We start from the raw sequence: 9,342 nt of genomic DNA, 5'->3' as shown, positions 1-9,342 counted from the left end.
AGAGATTTTTTATTTTTTTTACTGATGTGTATTGTTTTCTTTTCCAAATACACAACAAATTACTGATACTGATATGTTCTGTTTTCAATTTTTCTGTACATAAAACATGAAAATCAAGAAATTTCGTGTTGAAAAAGTGCAAAACATGTCGCGAATGGTGTTACGGTAACTTGCATAATTTTTGCATAATTTTGCTTTTTTGTGCATAATTTGGCCTTCTAAATTTGCATAATTCTACGGGGACAGTTCATAACCCGTAAGCCCCGCCCAGAACTCATACACAAATCGTAAGTGAGATGAGTGGTCACTGTTTACCCAGTCTGTAACAAAGGACGTCAACATATGAGCTTGCGACAGAAGCGTCGCTCGTTCTCCGAGTGGTGGCGACCCATGTGTTTGTTTAAACATGGCACTCAGTCTTCCTCGTCTGATACATTTCGTTTTATTGTCACCTTAGCGCAAAATCAGCAACAGAATAAAAAATAACAAACAAAATAAACCAACAACAACAATGCAGCTACTTTCGATTGGGACTTCAGATGGAAATGGTTTGCTTTCTTCATCTTGATCAGTCCTGCCTAAGACGGCCACCTGTCTTATACGACCACTTTTCTCCTTGACAATGGGTGGCTGTGTAAGACGGAATCGCAAGGGAGCCAGAAAAAAATTCCGTCTTAGACATGGGAATTTAGGGGGAGATGGAGGTTGGGGGGGGGGGGGAGTTCAAAGGCCCAGCCGGTGGGATCAACATCAAGGATCGCTTGTCCGATCGCAAACAGTGGTTAAAACTTCACACCTCTCAATTGCTATCCTGTCTGATAATGACATGCGTCAGTCTTCCTTATAAATCAAATTACCACCAGTGCTTGCCTTTCATAGGACTACTGTCTAACCTATATTTAAAAACAGATACGTTTGAACATCTCCTTTGCTTCCACCCTTAGCCCCACCCATCGGTGTAACAAGCACAGTCAACCAAAGCCACCCCTTACTGCCATCATTGTAACAACGATTCGAGGAACTCTTTTCTCGGCTGGCCTACGATCAGGGCGGCAGGCATTGGTCAATCTAATTTCACACCTCTGGCCTGGCTACCCAGGAAAGTTTCCATAGTGGCTCGCTACTTTCAGGGCTTACGTGATGGGGTAACATCTACCCCCAAATTGTACCCCTACTCCCCTACCTCGCCCAGCGGCATGGCCATAGCGTTAAGTTTAGAGTCGGCGGAACCAAACTTGCGAGATTTGTTTCAAATCAGGGCTGAGCGGACAAAGCATTTTCCGTCTCCAGGTAAAACCCTCGGAAGGGAGCGGAATTTTCTTTCCGTTTCTGCGTTGGACAGGTTTCCGTTTTAAACAGGTAATTAAAGAGGAATATATCAAGGGGGGAGGGTTGTGATTCCGTTTAGACAGGTTTCCGTTTTACACAGGTTTCTGTTAAGGCAGGTTCGACTGTGTATATATATATACATGTGTTATGTTAGAGCGCGTCTCCACCAAAACCGAACACATATGTACTGACATAGGCCCCTTAAGTGTCATTCCATAATTTACATTATGTAAGTGGGTGGTTGGCGGTTGCTCTGGTGTGGTATGTTCCTTCTTTCCTATCAAACATCTTATATCGTCCTTATCTCCCCTTCTTCTTTTTTTATGTTTGTTACTCTCTTGTAACACCTCTAATCTTCTGGCGCTCATATGAACTTATGAAATTGCGAGCGCCGAAAAACCTCTACTAAACACCCCCCCCCCCCCCCCCAAAAAAAAAAAACAACAACAACAACAACAACAACCAAACAACAACAACAACAACAACCAAACAACAACAACAACAACAACCAAAAAACAACAACAACAACAACAACCAAAAAACAACAACAACAACAACAACCAAAAAACAACAACAACAACATGATGTAATATCCTATACGTTTTCTTGAATTACCCTCGTTTAGGGTTAAAACGGCCAATCTTTGGATAGATGGACGCACGCCCTTATCAGTTAATTTGTGTGGTTGTTAAGGCTATACGTGCTGTTCTAATTTTGATTTCATTCTATTGTGGTACCTTTATTTTTCACGTTTTTACACTCTGTATGTCTACATGATTTTCTGGATGCTTAAAATAGAGCTCAAGAAATTCTGGTGCTTGAGATTAAGTTGCCTTTATCAAGGTATGATACGTCGTCACAGAGAGTTGAAAGCTTGAAAATAAATTGCCACTTTTATGGCAACTTTTGCCATTTTTGTGGCAACTTTTGGACAAAAAATGGCAACAAACGCAGATGCTAGATAAATAGACATAAGGGTCTTGAACACCTAGCTCTCACTGGCAAAACTGAGGGCAAGCGAGAGGGATAGGCCCAGAACAACATACTTGGGTAATCTTAACAAATGGGTAACAGGGAAAGATTAGGAAAACGCATAACTTTTTTGAGAGCATCCGAGCAAAGGAATGAATGGAGAACCATGATCACCGATGTCTGTCACAGATCTGGCACTGGATGATGGATCTGCCCAATCTGAACGGTCTCTGAATAAAACGTTCGTTCTTAGAATCTAGATTTCAGTGCGTGAGTCGGGTAGCCTTAGCCCTATAAGAAACCTGTTGAGTACACAGCTCTCATTACTCATTAGTAATCATTCGGGTTTAAAATACACGCAGTGTCTGTCAGTAAGGCACCTGGTTTCGTCCTGCATGCAAACTAAAAATTTATTTACAATTCAGTAGGCCTATTGTTTTCTGTTTGCGGGTCTAGCCATAAGCAAAGATACTCATGGAGAGTAGTGGAGTATCTTTGAAGTACGGCTAGCCTAGCAGTCTAGCCGTCATTAAGTACGGCTAGCCTCTTCCTAATAATTATGATAGTAATAATAATAATGATAATAATAATAATAATGATAATAATAATAATAATAATCATCATCATCATCATCATCATCATCATCATCATCATCATCATCATCATCATAATAATAATAATAATCATAATAATAAATTGACCGAATACAACAGTTAAAGGCTGAGAGGCCTACTGCTAAAACTGTTCTAAAGGTCTTCATACTTGTTTGATCCTAGAAAATGGACGCAATATCTTGGTCTTCTATGCTTGAACTTGAACGTATCAAATTTGGAACATGAAGTCAGTTTGACTCTTCATGGCAATGTTTATTCGCTTTTATAGAAGTAATTGTGTGTACATGTTAGGGTAGTGTCATCATTGACATTTTGACTGTGTTATCAAGATTGCTGACATTTTCTACACAAGTAAACAAATGGACACCAACCAACACTGTGAGGAAGACACAACAATAACAATGTCACATGTGTGTAGACTTAACTCTGGAAATGATAATGGCTGTGGATGTGTGAAAACTTGTGATTTATTTGTTCCTTGTTCTTCTGGAGAAATAGTGAATCTTGGGATTGATAGCATAGTTGTTAAAGGTGAACCTAGATCTATGTCTAATTCTGGGACTAGATCTAGATCTAGTACTAGACCTAGATCTAGTACCGGTACTCTTTATACTAACAGTTTAAGTAGGGAAGATGTAAAACAACATGACATTATAGGCAGAGAAATTGAATCTGTGGGTGTTGATGAGGAACATCTATCAGTAAAAGAAGAGTCCAGTTTTGAATGTCCGTGTGACGTCAAGGCCGAGACAAATGACAAACTGAACGTTGAAAGTGAAAGTAGCCAGACTCTCAGACGCAGTGTAGTAAAAGATGAGCCTATCTGTATAGAGGAGGAAGACGTGAAACCTGTCATTAAACCAGAGTGTCTCACAGATATCTGTACGGTGAGAACCGAACCACTATTGGGACATTTTCCTGACTTTGGTGATGAAGTGAAACCAAAAGTGGAGAATTTTGTGAAAGATGAAGTGTCAGAATGGGAAGGTCCAGACTTTTTAGAGGTAGGAAAGACAGAAGGACAAGTGGGAGATGTGGAGGATACGTGTGCTGAGCCCATGTTTGTTGAGGATCACATGAGTCAGGCTGGAGGACTACAGCTGCAAATCTCCAATGTGAGGAGCTTGTGTATGGAGCAGAGTGCCAACCCCGACACTGATGTTGTTGCTCCCAGTAGTCCAACTTCAACTTTCTCTGCCGATCCAGTCACAAGTTCAGGATCTGTTGTCAGGGCCAGCTGGGATCACGGTGAAAGTTCTGGTACGTAGAATCCTTCTGTGTGTGGACTTTTTGATACAGTGTGTTCTGCATTTCTTGATGCGGTTTGTCAAGTTGTCAGTTGTTAAAAAATGAGCAATTCCATGACGTGCAAGGTACATCATGCAGTTGTACTGGCATGACAAATTTATTGGGCCCGACGTACATATGTTCATTGAATCTGAGTGTTTATAGACTTTATTTTAAATAAAAGAATACCACGAAGAAATGTAAAGTGTTTCAAAGTAGATCTGCTTTTATTGGATCAGAAAAAGCTGTAGCGGCAATGGAACTGCTGTTGATATATATATTAAAATCCAAAAAAGTTATCACGGCTCAAATTCATTCTAAATGTAGAAAATTTCACGCGGCATAAAAACATAAAAGCAAAAAGCAGGACTTGGAACGGTCGGACAATTTATGCAATACACAGTGAAACTTGATCTATCTAGATCTAGTGCAAAATATCATAAAGTGGTTTGGTCTTACGTTGGATTTTATTGAATCTGAGAGTCCTTTATAGCTCAATGTGAGCAACGAGTTGTGGCACAATGCTTAGCACACGCCAATGTCTGTTTCCACAAACCAGTGCTCAATTCATTATAATAGATTTACATCTATCATGTCTAGACTTCCCTTTCATTGTTCAGTAGCCGGGGAGTGGGGGTGAATATGATTGTGACACACATTTTTATCGAAGTGGCTAGCCGTACTTAAGTACGGCTAGACTGAGAGTCTAGCCGTACTTAGATCTAGATTTGGCCCTATCGACTCAAGCCTGTTAAGTACACAGGTCTCATTAGATCTAGATCTAGTAATTATTCAGGTTCAAATACATGCAAGTCAGTAAGGCACCTTTTTGTTTTGTCTGAAATACAAATACTTTGGGCATTGCAAACTAAAAATTTCATTAACAATTCAGCCATCAATATTAAGTACGGCTAGCCTGACAGTCTAGCCGTCCTTAAGTACGGCTAGCCTGGCTGTCTACCCGTACTTAAGTACGGCTAGACTGCCAGTCTAGCCGTACTTATCTTAGGCCCTATTAACATTAGAAAACAGGAGGTTTAAAATACATGCACTGTCATCAAGGCACCTGGTTTCGTCTCAAATACAAATACTTTAGGTACTGCACACTAAAAATGTATATATATATACAATTCAGTAGGCCTATTTTTTGTTAAATGGTCAGTCTAGCCATCATATTCAGAATTTGTACAGCTAGACTGCCAGTCTAGCCGTCATTAAGTACGGCTAGCCTCTTCCCATTTTTATCTCTGTCGACTTTCAATGGGCCAGAGGTACACACTAAAAACAGCACACAGCACTCACTCGGCGGCTGATTGTATAATCTCTTTCTGAACTTTCTCATGTACGTCTCTGTGAGATCTGCGGTTTTCTAGTGTTTGTCCTGCCTCAACATCTAGCTTCTGATCCAGCAGAAATGTTCCAGAAAGTTCAGCTGGAGCAGTACAGTAGTCTCCGCCTAAACTCACGCTCCGCTCAAATGCATGCTTTCGTCATCTGGCTGGTTTTTTACTCATATAATTCAGATGTACGAACGCTTGGTCACTCCCTCTAAACGCATGCTCCGATCCCCGAAACATGTCGACAAGTAAAGCTTGACAAGGGGAAATTTTCACTACTACCTGCACAGCCTGCATAAGACAAGCCTAGAAAATTGGTGAGCGTGCCCCTCATGCCGAACAAAGAGAGTGATGGACAGTACAGCTTTCATTTCACATCCAACTTTCCACTGACACCTAGGTCTAGGACCGGTCGGTGAAAAGTGGGGGGGGGATTTGAGGGGACTGAAATGTTCTTTGATTGGTCACTGGAAATTGTCTTTGAGAGAAGGTTTCTGACTGGTGTTTGAGTGACTGCGTGTAATGTTTAGTTAGATCTAGGCCTGATGCGCGACACCCGTAAATGCCATAAAACACTAGATCTAGACAGGATTAAAGATTAGCCAAGTAAGCCTAATCAGCTGCGCTCGAAGTAGAACTTATATAACGTACTTGTTCATCGAATCACAAGAGAAATGAACGTTGAGAATGATTCTGCATGAAGTTACGATCGGGGTGGTCGCTTGGAAAGCCGTGTGGCTGGTCCGTTGTCTCTATGACTATGACTTTCACCAACGGTTTCCTCTTAGGCTATCTGTTCCCAACGTTTATAGTGCATATTTTCATTACATTGAGTCTGCCATTCTCCTTCCCCCCATTCAACACTTTTGTATTCTTAACCCCAGTCGGGGAATCCTTCACGAAACAGTCCCGTGTCATCACATTTTCTGCCAAAATGACCCCCTCCTTCCAAAGGAGATCACTAGAGTAATTAGGAATTGAAATGACCGCCTACTTTCCTCCCTTAGCAAAGGTTTATGTAAACACACACTCCGTATTTAAGCATACACGCTAAGGAGCCCTCACGAGCACCGTGAGTTTAGACGGAGACTACTGTACCTGTTGCAATTGGTTATTTCTTGTTTTTCCCCTGCACATGGCAATCGCGCTAGACAGATCTAGATGAGTCAAGATTGGCCACAGTTTAATTGTCTCTAGTCTCTGCCAGTCTATCACAGGTCAAAATGACTTTTTGTGAGTCCATCCCGTTATACTCGCCAGCCCTACTGTACCGCCAACTTCATGCTCATCCCAAGGTAGGCAGACGTAGGCTACATTTTAAAACCCCTTTACCTGATTCTCATTAGTCCCAGACCTTTTGCGTATCACTGTGAGCCCACAGAAGCCTTGTCACCAGATACATCGACAAATTGAGGTGGCACGGTTCTTTTGAAGTTTCTCCAGACGTTTATTTATTTTATGGTTTATGTTTGTGAACAGGAGAAAAGCAAATGGTTTGTGCCGTTGGTTTTTTTAATGGTAATGGTAGTGAGGTGCAACTACTGGTGGCTACAGCTTGGCATGGAGAGCTAAAGGGTGGACAGTTTAGGCAAAATAACATTATAACATATAATGTGTATAAATAGAATATATTGTAGTTTTGTGCTACGATAGATGTGCAGTTCCATCTCCTTTGAAATTAAAAGAAAGTTCGGTTAAATGGTTGTCAGTGTCATAGACTCACTGTCCACTTCCTCATTCCATCACACAGTGACATGACAAGGCAAACTATCTTTTCTTTGACTTTATGCCTGTACAACGCAGACGTGCTGACCATTTTTTTTGGTCATTCCTTTTTGTGGGTCGGTGGAAAGAAATCACAGGTCTCCAACGTTAACGATTACAGAAAATAACCCAGTGTTCCTGTGGTTGTTGTGTGTTCCTTCTCTTGAAATGTAAAAAAATGACATGATGTTTGAGAAAAGGTGGCCTAGTGGTTAGGCTCTCGGACTCGCAACCGTAAGGTCGTGGGTTCGAATCCCGTCAGGGGCCCGACGTTGTGTCCTTGGGAAAGGCACTTTACACGAATTTTCCTCACTTCACCCAGGTGGGAATGGGTACCCGGCTATAGACAGCGAAAGATCTTGTCAGTTTGTTAGTGTTTGAGCGCTTAATCAGCTGCTTGCACTGTATGCTTCCCGGGAAGCTGAGAATGTTTCTGAGTGTTCTATGGTCTGCTTGGGTAATAATATAGTGTAAAGCGCATAGAGCCTGCTGTAGAACGGGGATATGCGCTATACAAATGCTATTTATTATTATTATTAAAAGCTCAAGTGGGATGAATGTGTAGACAGAGTAAATTTCAGGCTTGTGTTTTAAGTGTGTAGGATAGCAACCACATCTCATCTTGATCATTCGTTTTCTGTTGTTAGATTCATTATAATATATTATTTATATTATCTGTTAGATAAACTTGGGTAGATATCTCGTTCATAATAAAGAGAATACGGCAGAACACGATTACAGCGGCACCCGCTACAGCAGGGCCATCCCCACAGCGGGACCTTACCGGAATCCCCTTTTTTTCTCTATGTAAACTTGATTACCTGTGCTCGGGTTTAGCGGGGCAAGGAAAGTCCCGAACTCGGATACAGCAGGAGAGATCGAGCGAGCTTTATCTGGGGGGAGGGGGGGGGCTGTAGACCGGCTCCAAAACAGGCAGTCAACGGTGCAGCGTTGTGAATGGCCAGTCCAGTGATGAGTGAGGTGTGGCAGAGAGGGATGGTGCGGAGAGACGCGTTACGTGAGCCACTCCAAAAGTTATTTATGTGCAGTAGCTGAGAGGCTCAGTATGAGAGCGTATAGGCCATAGCCGTATGCCTAGGCTAGACCAAAAAGTAAAAGAAGAGAGCATGCAGTGCTATTCCGGATCCATTGAATTGTGATCATTGATGCTCATAGGCACGCATCCACTTCACCAGTTCTACAGTTGCTCTTCCGATATGATAGGCAGCACAAGCAACGAAACCGAGGAAAAGATGGCTTCCAACAATGACAATAACAAAAGGAAATGTTTCTCTCTCGAATTAAAAGCCGAGATAATCAACGACGTTGACAAGAAAAGGAAGACTAATCAAAAGCGCAACTTTTATTGCTATGGAAGTGAGATATTCATGTGGATTTTTATAAGTTTTTCGGTAAATTCCCCTTTGCATTCCTATAGCGGGTACTCGCTTTACAGCAGAATTGTTATTCTGGAACAAAATGTCCCGCTATAGCCGTGTTTAATTGTAGTAAGATAACTTAAAATAATAATAATGGATTGCATTTATATAGCACATATCCACTTATGCAATGCTCTATGCGCTTAACATGATACATATTATGGATTTACAAATCAGTTTTAAAGGTATATAGTGTTACATACTCATGCAAACACATATTCACTCACGCACGCATCACACACACATACATACACACATACGTACATATGCACAAACGCACATACAAACTCACAACGATCTACAGCTTGGATGCATTCTGTCTAATCGAAATATGATGAAAATAGAAATGATTTTAGTTTCTTCTTAAAAATTTATAGATTTTCTGCTTCTCCGATAGTTTTTGGAAGCCTATTCCAAACAAGTGGGGCAAAATATGAACAAGAGCGTTGGCCGTATGATTTGTAATTTATTTTAGGCTTAACAAGGGTTGTTTTGTCACTTGATGATCTGAGCGTTCTAGGAGGCACATAGGGTGTTAAAAGCTGTTTTAGATAGTCCGGTGATAAATCATTTAAGCACTTGTAGCAAGTTAAACAGATT

The 9,342-nt window shown here is 41.2% G+C and overlaps 1 protein-coding gene across 1 annotated transcript in view; it reads left to right on the top strand.

The window, feature by feature from the left end:
• The first annotated feature begins 3,027 nt into the window (after positions 1-3,027).
• LOC101855466 (zinc finger protein 729-like) overlaps positions 3,028-9,342 on the top strand; it is a 16,844-nt gene continuing 10,529 nt past the window's right edge. The window contains exon 1 of the mRNA XM_013091286.2: positions 3,028-4,175. Within this exon, the coding sequence (XP_012946740.1) occupies positions 3,275-4,175 (901 nt within the window). The 5' untranslated portion in view covers positions 3,028-3,274. The remainder of the gene's footprint in view (positions 4,176-9,342) is intronic.

This window comes from Aplysia californica, unplaced genomic scaffold (genome assembly GCF_000002075.1).
Source record: "Aplysia californica isolate F4 #8 unplaced genomic scaffold, AplCal3.0 scaffold00031, whole genome shotgun sequence".
NCBI classification, from domain to species: domain Eukaryota; kingdom Metazoa; phylum Mollusca; class Gastropoda; order Aplysiida; family Aplysiidae; genus Aplysia; species Aplysia californica.
Note: the sequence above shows the minus strand (reverse complement) of the source record. Positions and strands in the feature narration are given on the sequence as shown.